This window comes from Cheilinus undulatus, linkage group 8 (assembly GCF_018320785.1).
Source record: "Cheilinus undulatus linkage group 8, ASM1832078v1, whole genome shotgun sequence".
NCBI lineage: Eukaryota > Metazoa > Chordata > Actinopteri > Labriformes > Labridae > Cheilinus > Cheilinus undulatus.
The window spans coordinates 26,196,557-26,220,015 of NC_054872.1; the positions used below are offsets into that span (position 1 = coordinate 26,196,557).

The 23,459-nt window shown below is 37.6% G+C and overlaps 1 protein-coding gene across 1 annotated transcript in view; it reads right to left on the reverse strand.

Annotated features, from left to right (window-relative positions):
* Positions 1–5,382: 5,382 nt before the first annotated feature.
* The window catches only part of nphs1 (NPHS1 adhesion molecule, nephrin), a 65,489-nt gene continuing 47,412 nt past the window's right edge, over positions 5,383–23,459 (reverse strand). Inside the window, exons 22-29 of the mRNA XM_041793329.1 lie at positions 21,403–21,584; positions 21,237–21,287; positions 20,790–20,912; positions 20,194–20,242; positions 18,574–18,706; positions 16,944–17,025; positions 16,224–16,369; positions 5,383–5,589 (exon numbers count right to left, since the gene is read on the reverse strand). Coding sequence (XP_041649263.1) covers positions 5,383–5,589; positions 16,224–16,369; positions 16,944–17,025; positions 18,574–18,706; positions 20,194–20,242; positions 20,790–20,912; positions 21,237–21,287; positions 21,403–21,584 — 973 coding nt within the window. The remainder of the gene's footprint in view (positions 5,590–16,223; positions 16,370–16,943; positions 17,026–18,573; positions 18,707–20,193; positions 20,243–20,789; positions 20,913–21,236; positions 21,288–21,402; positions 21,585–23,459) is intronic.

Sequence of the window (23,459 nt, forward strand, 5' to 3'; positions counted from 1 at the left end):
AAATCACTATCACTATATCAACAGTACACGTCATCCTGCAGCACAAGCATAAAGTCATCAGGAGGTTATTGGGTCACAGAGCTACAATGAATTGTTAACTTTTGAAGTGAAAAACCACGGAATTTGACATGAAATCACACAGCCTTTGTAACCAACATTAACTTTGTAATGTGCTCACCCATGGCGGAAGCAATAAAATCACGGAATCATGTCGAAATTAACGGCAAGAAAGGTATAATGGCATACGTTGACATACTATCCTTGTGTAAATTTGCAGTTTCTCCTGTGATCTCTGCCCTCTTGTCTCAAGCTGCTGTAGACATGCCTCCAGTATGCGAGGCCGCTCGCCTTCAGTAGGAGCATAACCATGGCGCTGTGGAGCGCAGCACAGCCGGTGTATGTGGAAAATATGGATAAGTCTGTGCACAATTGTAACACAGCCACCACACACTGGTTGGATCTGTAGCCTGGCTGTGGATCTGGCTCAAGGTCTTCTCCTATGGCTCCACTGCCCAGATTTAAATTAGCACAGGGAGTAGATAGCACTGTAGGAGCAGCACACTAGGAAGCACTTTGATCACTGAGATAAAAATGTACGTAGAATATTCCAGGTAATCTGGCATTTTAACCCCAGTAATACATAACCTGATTGAGCACAGTCATGTGGATGTTAACCTGCAAAGAGGACTAGTGGTGCTAACACTGCTAACATTAGCCACCATCTGGAAACCAAATTACATCGGCCACCCACATAGAATTTTGAATAAAATGTGCTCAATTTCAACTGTTTTCTGAGTGTTTTCCAGTTGCTCTGTCGAAGTTAAAATACCAATAAAAGTAACTATATATTTACGAAGGAGCACCTCTCATATTTTGATAAAACATATCTATCTTCACAACAGAAGATAATTTTGTAGAGCTCCTGTGAGGAACTGTTGCTCCATGTCAATTTTGGCACCCCCTATGGACACATGTATTCACAGTTTCTGTGTTCTGATCCCTTAGAGAGTGTTTCCTGACCAAATATACTGTACACTATCAAATATACTTCACATTTTAAATCTTTTTTTGGTACATTAAAAGAAGCTGTTTCTACAGCTTGCTGCTAATTATCTAGTCAACTACCTCATTGGTAGTTTGAGATTAGTGAGGGACAGGAAAATGATTCTCAAAGTACCGAGCTTCTATCCATATATGGTGGTTAACAGATCATTTTAACCTTTCAAGACCTTTCATGTAATAAGGACATTATATTTGAGCTTACAATATCGTTATAATTTCTGCAATTAAAATTTTTGAGATTATGTCCACAGTGCCCATTGATGTTGGGGAACTGCTATGAAATCCTCAGGTAGTTTCATTGAAATTTTAGAGATATGTTTGTATCTTTAAGAAACTTTAATTGGAAGTTTGAGGGGAAGTTTGCATTGGGGTTTCATTTATTAATCTATTTTTCTTTTTAACTGGAATTTCATTCATGTATTGTAATTGTTGAGAATTGATTTCCATTTTTTTATCAGGAATTTGAAATTTTGAGGAAAATTTTAAGGAATGCATTTAGAACTTTTAAGGAATTTTCTCAGACATTTTGGGGGATTTTTGTATTGAAATTTTGGTGAAATAGCACTGAATATGTTCAGATATTTACATGGATTTTTTCCATCTACTGAAACAGTTGGGGAATATTTGGGGAAATTTTGGGGCGCTTGAATTTTTACAGAAACTAGATAATTTCATTGAAATCTTAGGGGATTTGTGTGGATCTTGGAAAGGAAAAGATCCAAGAATTTCACAACTTTTAGTGTAAATTTTGTTGATGCCTGACTAAAGTGACTGCACCATCTGTTTCTGAGTGACTGACACCATTTCAGACTGACTGAAGACCCCCAAAAACTGACTGACTGGCCACCTTATGAGGTCCATCTGATCCCAAATAATTGAAGAAAATAGAAATGAATGCCAGACCAAAGAGGTTAAGATGTATTTATCTTGTCAATTTATTCTTGAGAAAATAAACTATTATGATTCTTAATCATCAACAATACACAGTGTTTCTTTTATATCTTATGATAAAACGTCAACAAAATTTGAAAATATGAGGTATTTTGGAGATTTAGAAAAACTTTATTGTACCTAAACTAAAATAATTTATTTTAAAAAACAAAACTTTGTATTTATTTGAATTTTAGTCCAAGGTAACATTGAAATAATGTTGATATTCCATCTGAATTATCATTTTGGTTGACAAATCTCAAAGCCAAACAAATATTGAATCAACATAATAATTTATAAGACTCCTGTTACATTGGGGTCGATGACATAAAAGCTGAGACAACATTGATCTGTAATTATTCTAATGATAAACTTCTGTAACCCCTACACTGTTGTTGTTATTCTGTTATCATGGACAAGGCTTGCTGCTTTGGATCCGCCAGTCTACAAATACTTAATCTATTAACATCATCCTTACTTCTATTATCATCACTAGAACCGTGATTTTGAATCTTAGAGCAATACTTCTTCACTGCTATAATTTTTTCACAATAGTTCTACTTCATTATCATCCTAGCTGCTAATGCTGACATTGTGTTGTTCTTTTTTCTATCAATCATAGCTGTTACCGCTACTTTTCATGTTAATACCATTATTAATTAAGTTGAAGCAATTTCTATAAAATGGGATATAGGTTAATGTCCACGATGGCAATAAATTTGTCTTTTATTTGCTGTTTTGTTGTTTCTCTTATCCTCTTCCTGCTCCTTGATTGATTGGTTGATTGACTGATTGACTGATTGACTGTGATTGGGTGAGGTTGGTTTGGTCCCAGAATATTTCCACTTCTACCCTCTCAGTTAGTCCATCAGTGTAAACTACTAAATCTTAAAACACCTGAGGCAAGCAACAACTTATTCATGTTATCTACATGTATTTGCATTGTTGGCTACATTACTGAGAATAAGAAAATAATACAAAATTTTATTTACCCTTCAGATTGGTCAAATGCTATGCTCAGAGATTTCATAACCAGTTTTATAACCAGTTAAACAATTCATCACAGGTGCTTTATTTTAAGTGTTTGGGACTAGCTGTTTCTGCATATCTACTGTTTTTAAGTTTAACTGGTACCCTGCTTACACTGTAAGCAAGCATCATGTTCATCTGTAATTGAAGAGGGTTACATGCTCAGTTTAGTTTCAGTATTCATTCAGATCTGCCCTTGTGAAAACATTAAATTAAAAGTGATTTTTACTTCAGTATCTCTTATAGGTTGCTTTTTTTCTTTCATTTATCCAGTTGTATTCTTTCATCCACACTGGAGGGAAAATTACACCCTCATTACTGACAACAGGAGAGCAGAGCCACAAAGTGAGCGGTAATAACAGCCAGTAAAACCATGTTCTCATTTGTAGAAACTTGTGGTAGCTTTTGTTTGATTTCTATTAAGTTCAAATTTTAAAAAACACAATAATAATAGCATTAACAGGGTGTGAGGAATTTTGAAAATAAATTTGAGTTTGCTCCCCACAGGTAGCTCGACCTGTTAAAGTGACAGAGGAGTATTATTCACTGTTATATTTGTTTTTCAAACAATAAAACAACAAATCGGGACATTCATGGAGAAGTAAAAAAAAGACGTGAAAACATCTGAAGTAATTAAAGGCTCTTATTTGTTTTTCTTTTGACTTAATTGTGCACTCATGCGGCTTGTATGTTTGAGCTCCCACGAGATTCTCTTCCAACACAACATATCAAAATGTTCATGAGGGGAAGAAAAATAGAAGTTGACACGCAGTATTGAGCTGTCAAGACTTCAGTTTTGCAGATTACCATTCCTGTCTGAGCTGAAATGATGCTTCATGAACAGGCTTTGGTATGAACACAGCAGTCAGCCTGACAGGAACTTAAACAATTGTTCAGTAATGAGACAAACATACCTTGACAGCTCATGATGGAGAATAGCGAGCCTAATTGAGGGAATGCAGCTCTGTGAAACACTGAGATTAATTTTCCATCCAGGCAGTCAGGCCTGGATGAATAGGAGAAACACACATTTTGTAGGCTGGAATATTGTGTTGACAATAACAAACTCAACAGATTTAAAACATCATCCCATACAAACTGTATGTAAATATGTCCATGAAAACACACTCTTTAAAATTACAGGAATGACACAAAGGAGCAGTGTTAGGCTGTGCAGCTGAGCAACAAAAACAGGCTACAAAAGAACAATACTTTAAATAACACCCCATCTTGTCTTTGTATGTGTTTTTCCTGGATTATTCTGCATGTGTTGACTGTACTGAGTAATCTCTGTTACATGTGAGACTGATGTGACGGATCGTGCTCGAGGGGAAAGCGGAAGCTGGGAGCAGGAACACTACTGTGCACGCACAGCTGCTCTGTATGACACCAGTCACTGTAAGTGTGCTCTACCAGGCAGCAGGAACCTAAAAGAGGCATACAATCTTTGAGTAAGTTTCTGATCCATGCAAGGTAAACAACAAGCACACAGCCCTTGTTAGAATTATACACAATGGGAGCATCTGTTTTTCACGTACTGTATTATCTCAAGTTGGCAGGCCAAAGAGAGAACCAGTCTGACACTTTGAACAGACATCAGCAGATGACAAAGATTGGTTTCATGACTGACTCATTTTTGTGTGAGTCAGAGATCTTTCCATATCTTCTTCATTTAGAAATAACTTGTTTTTTTTTTAAGCCTATGCTCCGGCAGTAACCAAGGCCAGAGGCATTACAATTTTGGGTTGTCCGTCACCCGTCCATTATTGTGAATGCGATATCTCAAGAACTCCAAGATTTTCTTCAAAGTATGCACTAATGCCCACTTTTACTCAAGCATGATGTCACTAGAAAGACCTTTCAAAGATCCTCTTTACACGTTATTAGATAGATAGATAGACAGACAGATAGATAGTCATTTATTACCTCTGCCAAGGAGGTTATGTGATTGGCAGCGTTAGTTAGTTTGTTTGTTGGTTAGCAACATAACTCAAAAAGTTATAGACGGATTTTCATGAAATTTTCAGGAAATGTCAGAACTGGCATAAGGAAGAACTGATTCGACTTTGGGAGTGATCTGGATCACTGTCTGGATCCAGAAATTTATTTTAATGATTCTTTTCTATCGGGAGGTAGGGCTAATGGCAGAGGTCTGCGCTCACCAAGTGCTTTTCTAGTTGTCATTGCATCGTAAAAATGCAACCAAATTACGTTTGGCAGTCTCCTCTGTAGTAGCAAACACAGTGGTCCAAGTGGTGGTTAGAAATCCACAGCCTCACGTAATCCACCCTGCTGACGAGGTAGCGGGCATTCAGGAGAAAGAAGCTTGGTAGGGTAGGTTTGTGTAGGGCTGCTCTTGGCCTAGCCTGCAGCCCGGCTTGTTTGCCCCGCTTTCGCCTTCTCCCACAATGCCATTGCTGCCTCATCCCACTGGCTGTAGTGGTTGTACTGGTTCCACGTCCTCCTCCTCCAGTCTCCAAGTGCCCCGTTCTCCAGATAATCTCCATCAGGAAAGATGTAAACTCCGTGGGCATGCTGTCGTTCTGGTGTAAGTAGGGCTTTGTTTTGCTGTTAGTGAAGGAGTGCCGAGGTGCTGTGTTCATATGTGCCGCCCCATGTTCCTTCAATAGGTAGCATTCAGTAGTCTCATGCTGATCAGGCAGTGTTCCGTTGCAGTTACCGGCAGTTGTTGTTAGCTTTTAAGCTAGCCAGGAGTTGTAGTTGAGACTGAGGTCTTCTTTGCAACATCAAATTTCTAACTTGCTACATTAACTACACATTTGTGTATATGTTTTGTGCTGATTGAAAGATAAAATTGTGACAACAAAAAAATGCCAATGGTACAGTGCTTAACAAATTTATTAGACCACCTGTCATATTTGTCTCAGAGACCATCCAGCATCATGAAGTGCTTTAATGCGGACTCTTTCATTTTCCGTGAGCGCTCCACGTTTTACCATTTTGAACAGGAATGAGGAATTTCAAACTGAATTCACCCAAATTTGAGCCGGCTCACTGGGCTTCTCTGAGAAGTCAGAAATTAATCAAGCATAACATTTTACCTCTAAAAATCATTTTTCTGTTCAGGAATGCAAGTAAATAACTATAATTTGACAGTTTAATCAAGAAATATTCATGTGCTTTACTATTTTCTCAGTTTTTTTGTAAATCAGTCAATTTTAAAATTCATGGATAACAATAATAATTATATTTTAGCATTAAAAATATCATTTGGGTTCAAGAGCTTCTACATATTGGTGTATTAACCATTGTAGAAACATAAAAAATGATTTTGGTAATTACCAACACTGTTAATTTAGGGCAGCTGTGGCATAAACCTTGCTTTGTTTAGGGTTAGGGTGGTCTAATAAATTTGTTAAGCACTGTATATCTTATTGTAGGACAGAAACTAAGCTTTCTTGGAGCATTTTGAAATGAGACTATGAGAAAAACAACTTCAGTTTGATACCATAAAATTGCCGACAATGGAAGGTCTGAGTTTTACGTAAGTGTCCTAAAAGTAGTTGTAACACGATGTAAAAAAAAAAAAAAAGTTTTGTTCTTCAGATTAAACTAAAAGTAAAACTGTTAACATTTAGGTTTTAAGAAACGAATACAAGTTTGTTAGCACACTTTTTTTGTTTGTTTTTTTTATCAATTTTTTATTATTTTCCAAAAAACTTCATAATAAGGATATAAATAGTGTTGTGTCCCATAAGAAGACAGTATACAGGAAAGAGAGATTATTTGCATACACATACAGCAATATTGAACAAAGGGTAAATGAGTAACAGGCCAAAATAAAGCATGCAAAATCGAGATAAGTCTGTCCCTCTGTTTTCAGTCATTACAACACAAGTATACATAGATGAAAGATAAAATAAAATACACCCCATCCAGCCCATACCCACGCACCCACCCCACCTCAAGGACCCCAAGGATGGACCAAAAAAAGTAATGAAGTTGTTCATAGTAAGGCCTTAAGAGTTCTTATAGTATCAAACCAAAATGTTACATAATCAGGTTTAGCATGGTGCATTTCTGCTGCCCAGCATTCCATGTTTGCAAATCAATAAAATCCAACAACCATTTCTGCACCGATAATAAATAGGGGGGTTCCCATCTACATGCTATAAGTCTTTTGGCAGTGATGAGGGCAGCTAAAAGGACACGCTTCTGTTTAATTGAAAGCTCTAAGTTGGAGCTGTCATTAAGCAGAAGAACATCTGGTGAGAATGGAACGTGTTTGGCCAAAGTACGTGACAGAATATCGCAATACAATATGTAGAAAGGTGCCAATAGATTTATCAGGGCATAAACTGCAATTAGGAGATGATAGGGCTTTCATTTTATAGAGAGTGCGAGGAGTATAATATGTGCGATGGACAAAGTTAAAATGAATAACTTGCTGGTTAGGATTTCTGGAAGATAGGGTGGTGTTTTGCCAGATTGAATTCCAGTTACAAACAGTAGATGGTAGGTCCTTCATCCATGCATTGTAAAGAGATGGGGGATTAGCAGTAGCTTCCAGTAAAGTAGCATAAACGGTAGAAACTATGCTGTTAGGTTTAGTCAGTAATGCATGAAAAGGATGGGCAGTCATTGCTGTGCGCAGCTAAAGGTAGAAAAAGAAAGAAGTTCCTGGTAGATTAAAGAGATTCTGAATTTCTTGGAATGAACGTAAGCCCCCTACCCCCAAAATATCACAAAAAGTATGCACTCCCTTCTTGCTCCAAGTGGGGAATGAAATAGGGTGTCCTCCTACTTGTAGAGAATAATTATGGAATATGGGTGAATGAAGAAACCATTTTGATATAATATTGCACAAAGTATTTGTATGCTGCCAAACAGAGATAAGCTCAGTAATGATGCTGCCAAACTTAGTTCTTCCTTGTTTAAGAGAAATGTTGGAATATATTAAGTCCTGCAGTCTATGTGGATGGACGATGTTTTGCTCAATTGGGCGCCAACAAACTAAAATAGAAGGGTCCAACCACGTAAAAAGAGGGCATAAAACAAAGGACCAATAGTACAGCTGAAAGTTTGGGACACCTAGTCCATCTTCCCTTTTTGCTCTTTGGAACGTTGAGAGTTTCATTCTAGCCTTCTTTTTCCCCCATATAAATTTTGAGACTACAGAATGTAACTCTTTCCAGTAACCACTGGGTGGGGGTAGGGGAAGCATTGAATTGTAAAAATTTATTCGTGGGAGGATATTCATTTTTATTACTGATATGTGGGAATGGAAGGAAAAGGGGCAGTTGATCCACCTTTGTAAGTCATTCCTAACCCCTGAAAGTGCATTTTTGTAATTAAAAGATACTGTATGAGAAACAGAGGAGCTGACCATGATTCCCAAATATTTAAAGTTTTCAACAATTGGAATATTTGAGGGGCAATCTGTCAAGGGGGTTTAAAGACAGAAGTGCTGATTTTTCCCAGTTAATTTTAACTTGTTATGTTCTTAAATTCTGATTTCGAAGCATTGATGTGTTCATAATAATTTCACTGTTGCAGTTGCAGTAGATAAGCTATAGCTCACTATTGTTGAGTGTTACTCATTTTCACTTATTTCCACAAGTTTGGAAATTCCCCTAACATACAATTAAAATATTATGGCACCATATCTTAATTTATTATCCATGTGTAGTACAACTGATGTGAATCTGAAATCTAACAAGCCGGATTAAAGAGGCCCTACAAAAACAGTAAAGAGAAGTAATTTTTTTTAATCTTTGGGTTTAAGGTTACTCTACATGGCTCTCTATGACAGTTGCTGTGTTGTATCACCTGGTGTGTTGACTTGTGTTCCTCGGTCATACAGTATTGAGCTTGAAACCTGTTTAGTTTTGGTAGCACATACCTAGGAAGTTTGGCGCTGCATGGGGGAAATATCCAGGCCCTCTGGGCATGAAAAGAGTCACTGATGAGGATTTTTTTTTTTTTTTTTTGCTCCCAGACTTCATCACAAACTAGCTGGCAGCTGCTATCGGTTGTAGCATTAGCTGACTGTGTGCCAGTATTACAATTGGCACAAGCTTCATGGCAAGGATGGTTTTTATTTCAAAAACATTGTCAGATATAGGGCTTAGCCGAGGCTAGCTCCAACGTCTTCTCCTCCATCCACTTCCCAGAAAACTCAAAATTGCAACTTACCAGTCATTTATCTGCACTAGTGCTGTTAATAGATAAAAAAAAAAAATCAAGTTAATCACATCACTATGCTATGATTAATCATGATTAATCACAGCATTTTTAAAAATAGTTTTAGCATTTTTTTTATACATTTTAAAATTATTGTCCAGTGTTTTATTTTCATTCTCTTAATTCTATGTACAGCACTTTGAAAGCGCTTTATAAAAAACATTATTATTTATAAATTATACCTATTAAATACTACCATTTACTTACATTTTTGTTTCAGATAAAAAAGTAAAAGTATGGTGTTGGATTAAAAAAATACTTGACAAACTATAATTTAAACTTAAACATCTCAACTTAGTTGTAATGGTTTGTAAATTTGAATGTCTTAATTCTCTAAGCAATTATATTCATAATCTGCAGACGAGCCCAGCAGACAAACACATCAGGTACAAAATAACTTCTGCTTTAAAGTGAATGATCAGGTGTGCTGTTACCCTGAGGTAGCTGTGGTTGCAGACTGATGTGTAGTGGTCTCCCGTCAGTATAATAAATTGTAGCTTGGACCAGCTGCTCCAGTTTCGCTGCCGTACAGTTCACAGATTTTTGTGACTATAGTTCTGTGGTAGGGGTCATCTAAGGCGATCTGACAATCTCGAAGCCCCTTGTCGTCAACAATGTTGATGTTCTGTGGTCTTTGGGGAGCCATTAGCGATCACATTAGTTAGTTTAGACATTGTCGTTTTGTGGACAAATCCAGGTCTGCTGGACTCTGCCGGTGTAGCTTGGGTTGATCCTGTGTTGTTGTTATCATTTTTGCTAAGATTAATGAAGATGCACTTCACCTGAAGGTGGTACTTCAGACTCGTCGTGCAGTTCATCACTGCAGTATGTACACACAGCTTTGCTTTTATCTCAACTTTTATTCACTGGAAAAAATAGCTGTTAGGCAGACCTGGGTCTGTCTCCTCACTAATCACTGCTGGCTGTGTCTGACCCACCTGTCACCTCTTCACCCCCAGGCACGCAAACATCCATGCTGGAGGACTACGGGAGGAAGTTGTGGCCAAACTTAGTCATATGATTAAAATGCATTATTATTTTTTTTATGTGTTAAGGTTTCAAGACTAAACACGAGCATTTACATTAACCGCCCTAATCTGCACACATTACTACAGCTAGCTAGACACTGAGTAAAAATGGCATCATGATAAAGTTCCATGGCCAAAACCACTGCAAACAAAAAAGAACACAAAGGCTTGTCTCAAATTTGCCAAGAAACATCTTGATGATCCCCAAGACTTAGAAATATTTTGTCTACAACAAAACAAAAGTTGAACTTTTTGTAAGGTGTTTACATCTGGCGTAAAAATAACACAGTATTTGATAAAAAGAACATCATGCCAACAGTCAAACATGGTGGTGGCAGTACGATGGTCTGGGGCTGCTTTGCTGCTTCGGGACCCGGACCAGTTGTTGTGATTGATGGAACAATAAATTCTGCTGTCTATCAGATAATCCTGAAGGCAAACGTCTGGCCATCAGTTCCTGTCCTCAAGCTCAAGCGCTCTTGGGTTATGCAACAGGACAATGACCCAAAACATACCAGCAAGTCCACCTCTGAATGGCTCAAAAAACACAAAATTGAGGTTTTGGAGTGGCCAAGTCAAAGTCTGGACTGTGGTGTGACCTTAAATGGGCAGTTCATGCTGGAAAACTCTCCAATATGGCTGAGTTAAAACAATTTTGCAAAGAAGAGTGGGCCAAAATTCTTCCACAGCAGTTTGAAAAACTCATCACCAATTATCACAAATGCTTGACTTCAGTTATTGCTGCCAAGGATGGCACAACCAGTTATTAGGTTCAGGGGGCAGTTACTTTTTCACACAGGGCCAGATAGGTTTGGATTTTTTACCCCGTTAGAAAATTAAATAATCATTTAGACACTACATTTTCCATTAACTTGAGTTGACTTTGTAAAATACAAAAATTGCTTGGTTGATCCCAAACATTTAAGTGTGATAATAACATCAGGAATCAGAAAGGGGGCAAAATTTTTTCAAGGCACTGTACAAGCTCAAGTCCATTTACCATTTACAAGATCTGGTGGTCTTGCCTAAAACTCCAGAAACGCATTGCACATATGGACAAGATAGGCCTCTATTTACAGCCTATAAATCGGCTGTACCAATTGGCAGAAATGTCAACATCTCGCAATACTGATAATGAGCTGTTTAAGCTAATATCTACTGAAACATCACGCCAATAATACCGTGCACCCCTATTAAACATTGATACCAATCCTTGTATGAATACTGAGGTGCATATTTTGAAGTTTTAACCCTTTAAAGCCTGATACCTCCAATAATAGCCAGAAAATTCTATTTTGTTTTTTTTTTGGAAATGTAGAAATGAGATGTTTATTTAACTGAAATCCAGAAAAGAAATAAGGCCATACAATTTCACATATACATTTTTTGTACCACATATGATATATTAGGAATTGTTTAAAACTGATGATCCACTGGAGGGCAAGTTTTTTAGGAAATTGTTAATCATTTTGATTAGAAAGAGGTATCAAAACAGTGCGTATCAAATATGATACAATTGGCTTTAAAGGGTTAAAAATATACCCCTATGTGAAGCGCATATTAGCATACAGATGTTAGCATTAAGCTCAAAACACTACTATGCTTGACAGAGCTACCATAAATTGTATTTCTATATCCTCTATGTTTTATCATTTACTTTTAAAAGTTTTATTCTTTTTAAAAGCAAATCATTTATATACTTGTGGAAGAAATATCGTGCGTGTGTTAAATGCTTCAGTAGTGCTGTTTCATAGTGAAATCAACTGTATCCATCCTCTTTAGCACCATAGCTGTTCAATGATCTATTCATTTACACTGGGATAACTATCTTCTCATCTAGAGTTTAAACTGGACGGCTTCATTTCAACAAACAACTCTGCTATAAATAATTTATTTAAACCCAGCAAAACTCACTTTTATTTTGTTTTCATATCAACAGGGCTACATATACATTTTTATTAATATTTGAAAGTTTATACCTACGCCTTTTTGACCAGAGTTTTCACAATGCTGTAGAGGACCGCCTTTAAACAAATACTTGTCCTATTCTTAAATACAATGGAAAAAGTGCCAATTTTTTAATCAATCCTACCTGAAGCAACTTTGATTTTTTAAGTCTATTTTTCTTTTATCCAGATATTGTTAAAAAGTGAGAACCCAAGAAAACAGAGTAGAGTTTTTTCCCCTTCTTGTTGTTGCTGTAGCAGCTTAGCCTAACCCTCTCTTCCTGTCTCTATCTTTGACTGTCCACCCTCACTGAGACAAATTCCCTCCATGGTTTCTCTGCCTCACTGACGCTGTGAGCTGAACTTCAATCCGAGAGAAAACAGGATTAGAGGCTGGCCCTAGATATGGCTTTACCTCCTGGAGACATAACCATGCTAAATACCACTCAGTACAATCCCATTGTAGGGATTCTCACGGACTAACTGTGGGGCCTGAAATTCTTTGTATCACTCAGGGGGGGAGGAACAGGACACTGCTGTCAGGTACTCATCTGGTTACATGTTGGAAAGCGGTGACATTGGAGGGGTCAAAAGGGATGATGTCTGCTTGGGTGGCACAGTGAGTCTGCACCACAGTATTGTCAGTCCATTTTTATCTCTGACTGGCTGATTCATGTCTACCTGCAGGACAAAGCAGGAGGGGGGTGGGGCTGTGGGTAATGGCCATGACTTGGCTTCAAGAAAGAGGGTAAAGGTGAAGGAACAAAGTGTGGACAAAGGGAGGAGGGCGATAAAGCAAGATCTCAGAGGGAGTAGAAAAACAGCTGGTGGTGGGGGGTGAAGGAGCTACTTGTGTTGGCTGAAGTAGTCGACTGTGGCATCCTTTGACAGCAGTTTTTAAGGCTTTTTGAGGCTTTTTGTATGAAATCAATCAGTTATTTTTTTATTTTGATATACAGTATACTTGTGGAGATCATCACAGTCCTTTGAGACACACCTGTGATGTCTACACTTCACACAGTACGAGCTTTAAAAGAATACTTCACTAAATGATATCTACATCATGTCTACTTGTGTGAAATTCATCCTTTCAAGTTAAGTAATTAGAAACCCTCCAAAAACAATCAAATAAATAACCTTGCATTCAGTGTTTGCTTTACAACACTGTACTCAGTGACTAATGTTGAGCCACCGGCGCTGTCATCGTGTATTTATTTGTGCTGACCTCCTCATTCTAGACTAGTTCACCTCGTAGTTCAAAAGGAAGATCCGAGTCTTTCTGCGGCTGCTGAACATCCATGAAGTCTCTTGCTCGCTCAGTAGCCTGCTGAGAGACAAAATAATGTTAGTTTCTAACACACAAAAATACAGGATCTTTATGAGACATTTGTTTACTTGGCAGTGGAATAAATGTTCATTTGATATCAACATTTTTACATAATGCGTGAAAATCAGTTCTTATCCAGGGATGTATGCTGTAATTTGACTTAAAGATTGTATGCTGTCACTCCTGGTAGTTGGCACTGGAATTTCCACACCATTAAACCAATTACCAATATTCATTTCACTTTTTCCAATGCCAGTGGAATGTTATGTCTAAGCTGAACAATACCACCTGTCACTGTCCAGGGCTGTAGGTTCATCTACTATTAGGATGTTAATGCGTACAGTGGATGGATTTAGGATCTAGAAAATGGAGATACATTTTTATGACGGCTGTTTCCGTTTCAATCGGCAGGCATGTGGATATGTACCTGCTAATGCTAGCCACACATGGCAAACCAGTTTCACATTGTGTTCCTCCAGATCCTGATTCTGTTCAGTGGTTTTTCATGTTCTCATAATTTTCATGTTGTCAAAAATACTTGGATACTTTTTTGATACCACATGCTTTAAACTAGTGGTTCCCAACCTTTTTTCTTTAGGGCCCCCCTACTCGTATCTAAAAAAATCTAAGCTCCTCCGAGGACCCACTTGGAAAAGCAAACATCAATTTAATTTTTTCTCTCTCTGGTTTCTTGCAATTTTTTGGCTTAACGCTGCTGTTAATGCAGGATTTTTAAATTTGACATTTTCAGTTTGTAGTGTCAAAATTTAAGACTTTTTAAACTAGGAAACTAAGTTTTTCTTCTCAGTTTCCTCCTTTTTAAATTCTGAAATTCTGAGTTTGTTTTCTTGTAATTTTAGGAAAAAAAAGACTTTTTTCTCCTAAAATTGTTTTTTTTCTTTTTTTTTTTTTTTTTGCTCGAAGGACACTAATTATTTTTTATCTTTTAAAATAGGCTCTCATGCATTATGTTTTTAATTTAGATTTTTTTTTTTTTAAATATATGCACATCTAATTTTGACAATCTCATCCACAGCCATTAAGCCACATCCATTTCCTTAGTGGGGCGGTGTCAGGTGTGGAGTCAGACAGCTCATTAACATTTAAAGCCACAGACACAGAAACAGCTTGTTCTGAGCAGGGCTGAAACAGAGGGGTTTTTTAGACATACAAATATCCAATACTGGAGTGTTTCTTCAGCAACAAACTTCACAGGCATGTTTTGGGGACTTCTGGACCAATACAGACATCTCAAAGGGGTAAAATATGTGACCTTTAAATCTGCAGTACTCATTATAGCCACATGGGAAGCTCAATCCTTAACACTCATCCTCTCCACCATAATAAAACACAAATCAAGGCTCTCCCAGCCACCTGATGGCAAAAGATGCTTGGCCAATAAAAAAGAAATGTATTATTCCAGACAAGTCAGCAACTGAAGGCCTAACAGGCACAGCATTCAAAAGAAGCCTATGTGACTTGATAAGGGATAATGTATAAAAAACAAAGTTGTTGGGTCACAATGGCTTGTATCTTCTGAAAAGTGGGTCACTAGAACAAAAAAGTTTGAGGTACACTCCTTGAAATGATACAATATCCATTTTTTTATATTCAGTAGTACCAAAACTACCCAAGTTTTCTCCCTGCTCTGCCCTCTGTCACAACCTCTATCCTCGCTAACAGTTTAATTTACCATTCAGAAAATACATCTTGGTCTTTTTATTGTATCTTAAAGATAAACGTATTGATACTAGTGTCTGTCACAGAAAGATACAGAGCAGGGAAGAGAGAAAGCAATGTCTCCTAATCTCTAAAAGTTTTCCATAACATCAAGACCTGCAAACTGATGACAGCCTCACAGCCCTGTACAAACACTGACGCCCATAAAATAACCTAAATATGAAAAAATGAGAAATTACAGATAGAGCAGAATACCTGCATACATGTCCTCTGATTTATCAGTGATAATTCAGAGTAGATATTTAATTTTAAGTATAGGCCCTTAAATTTGTCTCTTCTAGAAATGTATATATCATGTTTTTTTATTTAATTTTATAGGTTTTTATGGTGTTGTGCTTATATGTCTTTCCTTCTAATGTTTTCATTTCTGCTGTGCTTGAGCTCTATTTCTGTTTTTTTTTTTTTTGTTTTTTGTTTTTTTGCTGTTGTTGCTTTTTGCTGTGCAGCACTTTGATAAACTTTAATGTTTTTAAAATTTGCTTTGTAAAGTGGATTGGATTGGATTTTTTATGATTGCTGTTTTTTTAAACAACTTAAAAAACTGCTTCAATTGGTAACAAGCAAGTTTTTTTTTTTTGTCAAGTTAACAAGTTGCAACTCCAGTTACTTATTTGTAACTTGTTGAGTCAAATGAACCTGATACAATTGCTTGTTACCAATTGAAGCAATTTTTAAAGAACGTTAAAAAATGCTCTATTTAGAGTGTATTATGACACTTTTACAATGTGTATTGTATTGAAATTAAAAATTCTGGTATTGTGACAACTCTATTGGTGATAAATAAATTGAAATAAATAAATAAATAATTAAATAAATTCTAAACTTGATTTTTGGTCCAAGTGTCTGATTAACTTTTTACCTGTGAATTATTCTGAATTTAAATTTGCATTTTCCAAAATGATTTTTTTCTCTTTTTAGGAACATTCCCACACTGGTCACAGGTTTTTGTTTACAGACCTGAGGGTAGCTCGGGAATCTCCACTCACTCCACTGACTGGGCAATTGGGGGAAAAACAAGGATGGAGGGGACGGAAGCGAGGATGGCAGGACTTCCTGGTAGAGACCACCATCTCTTACGTCTTCATACAGATGGCTTTGGGTGTCTAGAAGAAAACATGGAAAAACATAAACAGGGCAAATAAGCAGTCAGTTTATCAAAAACATTTTTTGTTGAGTGGCTGGATAGCTTAGTGGTTTACATCACTGGCTTTGGTACAGGATATTGGGTGTTCACATCCTGGCCTGTGGCAGTCAATATCCAGAATGGACCCTTAGGTGAGGGTCCTTACCACCATTAACACCTGTCTGTGTCTGAGATGACACAAATGTCTGCTAAATGACATTAAAACATATCTCAAATATAGTATAGTATTTATAGTGAACATATCTAAATGTTCTTGCTTTAGCTTAACCTGAACTCTGCCTTCATTTGTTTAGGAATTTGTTTGCTTCACTGGCTGGTGTTTGTTCTTATCTTTGGTTTTCTGCTTTTTCTTTGTCTTTCAAAGCACTTTGTAAGTTTTGTATATAAGAAAATACTCTAGTCGCTTCGAGTTGTTTGCCACAAGTTCAAATAAGGACAGATCCAGCTCCTGATTCATTCAGACTGCATCATGTTTTTGAATATGAGCATGTTTATTGTTGCTTTGTTTACTCTGAGGTGTATTTGTGACTCACCAAGCCTGCGTGTTTCCTCAGGGTGTGGACTGAGAGGCGGCATGTAGTCACCGGTGGGGTAATAATAATAATGGGCACTTTCCTGAAATTGATAAAACACAAGAGATTATCATCAGAGCATTGGAGTCTCAGATAAATGACTATACCACATGTGTTACAAGTAATTTCTTAAGGTTGTTCCACATTTTTTCTCACCAGCCTTTGAACGTCCATTCCTGAAGTTTAGTACACTGCAGGCCAATTTCATATCTAGAAATATCTAATCACCTAACTTTGATCAAAACCTGAGACTCAGTTTAGGCATTTCACAACATATTTTTTATATCATACCCAGAAAAGTGGCACAAAAAAACTGGCCAAGGGCAATACATTCATATTCACAGCACCAATACTTGTAAATATTCATCATTTGTGTAAGTTTATATGTGAGGAGCTAATGATTAGTGTCAACTTTGGTGAAACCTGTGGACAGAGCAGTTAGTGACTAGAGAGAAAGAACTGTTTTCAAAAAAAAAAAAAAACTCATCCTGCTTGTCTTAACATTTAAATCTATCATCCACTAAATATCTTTGCTGTGAGAAAAGCAAAATACGAACAAAAAGGCTCTTTTGGCAGTGTTCACCCAGCTTGTGGCAGTGATTTCAGACACTAAAATTAACAGCATAGAAGTAGTTCTACCCCATGGCAGTGGTACATTCTTAAAAAGAACTATACAGAAATAAACATTCTTGTTTCTGATGGTCTCATTTGCTTTTGTAGGTCATTAAGAGGTATTTATATTGATTTCAGTCTCCTCTGTAAGCAGCTTAAAACTCTGAACAGGAGCTTTAAAAGATTTTTAAAAAATGCCCAACATAGAGCTGCATCAATTATCATTGTAGAGTTCACTGAAGATTTACACACCTCCCCTGTAGAACACAGGTAAATAGACCTATGATAATTTAAGGAAACAAGAGCATATATTCCTTTGTCGAGCGTTAAGTCTGTGAATATTCATAGTAAAAGGATGTGCTGCTATCTTCATTACTGTGAGGACCACCCTCATTATGTTTGGGTGTAGGCAGAAATCTCAGGGGCAGATATTTGGGGCAAATAAAACCAAAAATATCCACACCCAAGGCAAAATATCTCTACAGGTAAATTATAAGGATATTTTTGGGGTAATTTGGCTGAACCAAGCCTTTCAGGTGTGTGAGTCTGAAATCAGGGGAGAGATACTGGCTGCCTCTGTGGGGATTTGAGGTTTCATTATACCCCATCCAGACAGCACAGTGCTTTCTGTTTTCTTCTGCCTCACTCAACAGTTTTACTCAAGGTTCAAATCCTCGTTGGCCCGTTTTAAGTACAAAATGATAATTTCTCTTGGATCGATGTGTATTTTGAATGCTAATAGTGAGGTATTGATCCATGTTCCATCTCTATGCACAGCTAAAGGTTTCATTAGTTTATCTATCCATTTTCCTTGTTGTGGCTGAATTCTCCACTTCCTCTTCTGCCAGATCCCTTCAGCTCCTGCCTAACCTCCTTCCTCTCCTCATCTGTTTACTCTGCCTTCCCTGCATCTGTGCACATTTACTCAAATGCCTTTTTCCTCTCTCATCCCCTTTCTTCCTCTCTCTTCTGTACTCACTGCAGCATAGCTCTCGTAGACATTGCTGTCTGTTTCAGAGCCAGAGTCAATGAGGAGGGTGCGCTGGGCCGCTGTGTTGATCTTTTCTCGGCTCTCATATTTATTGGAGTTGCTTACAGTTGACTGACTGGACCTGCAGGGAGAAATCAAATTGTTTCATTAGACCCACTTATGGAAGAGTGGGGTAGTAATACAAAAACTAGAATTTCATAAAATCTATTAAAGGTAAATAAAAAATTTGAATGGCATGATATCGTTAACATGTTTTTTGAGGAATAGCTGGAATATGAAATTTTAACAACTTTTCATTACAAAGATATTGTAAGAAAACAACCTCACCAGGTCATTTTTGACCCACTTATGCATCTAAGGGTTAGACATCAAAGAGCCAATCTAGAGCCATATTTTCAAAGTTGGCAAATTTAAGCAAAGTTGATTGAGACAAATTTAGAAACAAAAAACTATATATATATATACACAATGCTTAACAAATTTATTAGACCACCCAAAGTAAGGTTTATGCCACAGCTGCCCTAAATTAACAGCATTGGTAATTACCAAAATCCCTTTTTATGTTTCTGCAATGGTTAATACACCAATATGTAGAAGCTCTTTTGCCAAAATGATATTTTTAATGCTAAAATATAATTATTATTGTTATCCATGAATTTTCAACTTGACTGATTTACAAAAAAACAGAAAAAAATTGTAAAGCACATTATTATTTCTTGATTAATATGTCAAATTATAGTTATTAACTTGCATTCCTGAACAGAAAAATGATTTTTAGTGGTTGAATGTTATGCTTGATTCATTTCTGACTTCTCAGAGAAGCCCAGTGAGCCGGCTCAAATTTGGGTGAATTCAGTTTGAAATTCCTCATTCCTGTTCAAAATGGTAAAATGTGGAGAGCTCACTGAAAATGAAAGAGTCTGCATTAAAGCACTTCATAATGCTGGATGGTACAATTAAATGACCCTAAAGTCAACTTTGAAAGCAACAGTCTTTCATGAGGAAGTCAAGTAAACTTTCATTTCTCTTTGAAGTCACAATTTTTTTGGAAATTTCTAAACTGTGTTACAAATTTTTGAAACTTTGATTACATTTTTTTTTTTTTTTTGGAAACTTGTGACAGAATTTCTAAAGCTTCAGTAAAAAATGTTTAATCCTTTGTCAAAACCAAATAAACACTTTTGACAAAAAATTTCAGATACTCTTGTAAAATTTCTGATAGCCTTTTCAGGAAAATCGGGGGATTTTCGTCAAAATATTTGTAAACTTGTTTTTAATTAATTTTATATTAGTTTTTAATATTAATTTCTTTTTTTTTTAAAGCTTTTTTTATTTACTCTGAAATCAAAAGTAAAAAATGCATAACTTAGCATAACTTTGAACTTTTTACCTATAAGAAAATCTGCTCTTCATGATGTGTCTCAAAGTATACTTGAGGATTTTGTTGGAAGTCTGAAGACACTAATATAAATGGATATTGGCTGAGTTGTTTTTCTGCCTGCCTGGCTGTTTTAGTAGCTGGGTCAGCCAATGGATCAGGCATCAGACTTCTTAGAGTGGATTGGATGCGTGTTCCTTTATTACTCCTACTGCAGGGCCTTAACTTACCCCTCCTCTTTATTCTTCTTCCCATCTAACAAGCTGCCTCCTCCACTTCCTAGGAGAGAAGGGGGGGGGGGGGCAGAAACGGGAGGAAAGAGGCTTAGTGTTAGGAAATTAGAACTGAAGAGGGGAGCATTGTCTCATAAGGGCTAAAATTGATCAGAGCTGTAAAAAGGCCAGAGAGTAAGAGCAAAAGCTGTGGAAAGGCCAGAGGAAGGCCAGAAATGAAAAAATGAAAGATAGACACAGGAGAAGCTGACAATCCGACTGAAGGGCAAATGGAAAGAGACAGAAGGGGAGATAGAAGAAGGACATGAAACCAGCAAATGAGATAAAAGATATGGATGAAACACAGAAGTGACAGCTTTGAAGGATGAATGTGGCAGGAGGTAGTGGCTTAAAGAAAGAGCATGGAAGAGAAGACAGGATAGACAGAAGGACATGAAGAGAAGAAGAAAAGAAGAGGGAATCTGAGCTGACAACTGCATCATGTTTCAGAGTCATTTTCTAGGGTTTTGTCAAAGCATCAGGAAATTAAAATGACAGGAAGCCACTGAGGAAACACTGTCACATACATGAATTTAAGATTTATTCTCAGATACCTGTCTGTCCTCGCTTCTTTTTCCACCTCAGTCCGAAGAAACAACCCAACAAATTAAAGCCCAGCAGGACTCCAAACACAACTGTGAGCACGACAGTCAGATAGGCCTGCAGTCCTCCTGCACCTGCTCCACACAGCAGCAGAGACATCGGCTCAATGCATACAAATGAAAGCTAAAGACGAAGTAATATGGAAATTGGGAAAGATAAAAACTGACTGAGACAGACCCAACTGCTCTCTCAATTGTCTTTATTGATTAAAGACTAGCAGAGGGGAAAAAGTATGGGGTGGCTGCCATGACAACCACTACTCTCATAGAGCAAACATTAACAGCCTTGGAGGTGCATACATTAACATGATTTAGCCAAATGAAGCTAGCTGCTGTGCAAACAGCAATTTCCAACTGCCCTTAAGAGCTTTTTCAGGGAGTTGTGATAAAAAGACTTACTCTGTGAGACTGAGTCATCGTCTGCTGGGACTTTTTCTTCTTCTGGCCTCTCTGTGAGGAAAAAGAGAGAAAACTTTCTGAGCTTAATGCTAAATTTATTCTACAGGATGTGATGTTTACACAGTAGAGTCCTTTCAATGTCAAGCTAAGGTTGCTCCAAACCGACCCTTGGTGGTGATGGTCAGAACTGCATTGTTGTCAGCATAGGAACTCTCCCCCATTGCATTGAGGGCATTGACAGAGAAGTTATACATGGTGACAGGCTGCAGGTTGGTGACAGTGAAGGTGGTAGCACTGGGAGGAAAGACATCCATGTAGAGGAAACTGGCAGACTTATCCCAACGGTATCTGTAAGTGAAGACATATTCTGTTAAGTCTTTTATTATCACATGGTATCATGAGTGTTTTCACACATGGAATAAACTTTTCTCCTTGATGTCAGGGTGAACTGATGTGTGAAAGTAACAGGATTCTGAAAAAATCACAATAAGCAAAAAGAGGTGAGAATGATGACATCTGCACCACACAACCAGTGCAGCTGTTGTGCATGTAGTAGAGCTGCATGTTCTTCGTCACTTTTCTGCAGATAAATACTTTCAATAATGTGCAGTGCATTCAGAACCGCTTCACGTTTTTCAGCTTTCTCATGGTGCAGCCTAATGCTACAGTTGAAAAAAAATGTGCTGACGATGAGCTCGGAGACAAAATTGTTGGTTCCCAGGTTTCCCAAGACCACAGTGGCCTCTATAATTCTTAAATGGAAGACGTCTGGCACAGCCAGAACTCTTCCAAGAGCTCATTGCTAGGACAAACTGAGCAATCAGAGAAGAAGGTCTTCAGCAAAAGAGGTGACAAAGAACCTGATGGTCACTCTGAGCTCCAGAGATCCTGTGTGGAGTTGGTAAAAAATTCAAGGGCAACCATCACCGCAGCCCTCCACCAATATGGGCTTATGGCTACTCTAAACCTACTTAAAGTTTGCAAAAAAGTACCCATAAGAAGTCTGCTGCCATGCTATCATGGGAATATTTGTCTTTCTTGAGATGCCATCTGAAGATAGAATATATAAACATAAAATAGATCAAATTCAAAACAAAGGATGTATAAATCAAATGAAATGCATGGTTGATGCAAGCTGACTGAGCTCCAGAGCTCCTGTGTGGAGATGGTCCAGAAAGACAACCATCACTGCAGCTCCCCGCCAATGTGGACTGATGGTAGAGTGGCTAAACGGAGTCTCTCCTCAGTGCAAAACACATGAAAGCCCACTTGGAGTTTGTTAAAAAAAAAAAAAAAAAAAAAAAAAAAAAACTCCACAGAAAAAGCCAAGTTTTTCCCACCTCCATACAGGATCTCTGGAGCTCAGAGTGACCATTCGGTTCTTGGTCACCCCTGTAACTAAAGGCCCCTCTCCCCAGATTGCTCTGGTTGGCTGGGTGACCATCTCTTGGGAAAGTCCTGGTTAGGCAAAACATCTTCCACTTGAGAATTATGGAGACCACTGTGCTCTTGGGAACATTCAGTGCAGCAGAATTTTTTTCATAGTCTTCCCCAGATCTGTGCCCTGCGACAATCCTGTCTCTGAGTTCTGCAGGCATTCCTTTGACCTCATGGCTTGGTTTTTGTACTGATATGCATTGTCAGCTGTGAGGCCTTCTATAGAGAGGTGTCTACCTTTCCAAATCATGCCCAGTAGATTCAGTTTACCACAGGTGGATGCAGAAACATCTCAGCAAAGATCAGAGAAATGGGAGGAACCTGAGCTGAATTTCAAGTGTTCTGTAAAAGCTCTGAATATTTATGCAAATATAATATTTCAGTTTTACATTTTTTAGATATTTGCAAGCCTTTTTAAATCTCTGTTTTCGCTTTGTCATGATGGGGCACTGAGTGTAAATTAATGAGAATAAAAATGTTTTTTTGACTGCTGCATAACAAAATTGAAAAAAGTAAAGGGGGTCTGAATATTTTCTGAAAACACTGTATTTACCTGTAAATCTGTCAGTACAGTCACTAATACATAGCTCTGTTTTAAAGACATCGTAAAGCTGGATTCTGTTGCTTCTTCTGCTATTTTCACATTGTCATTTTTACATATGCTCTCCGTAACATTTCTAGAGAATTTTAGGTGGACTGCCCATGAATTTCTTGGAAATCCTCCAAATCTGGTTGTTCACACACATCCCTCATAGCAGGAAACTATTCCTGTCCAACAGGAGGGGA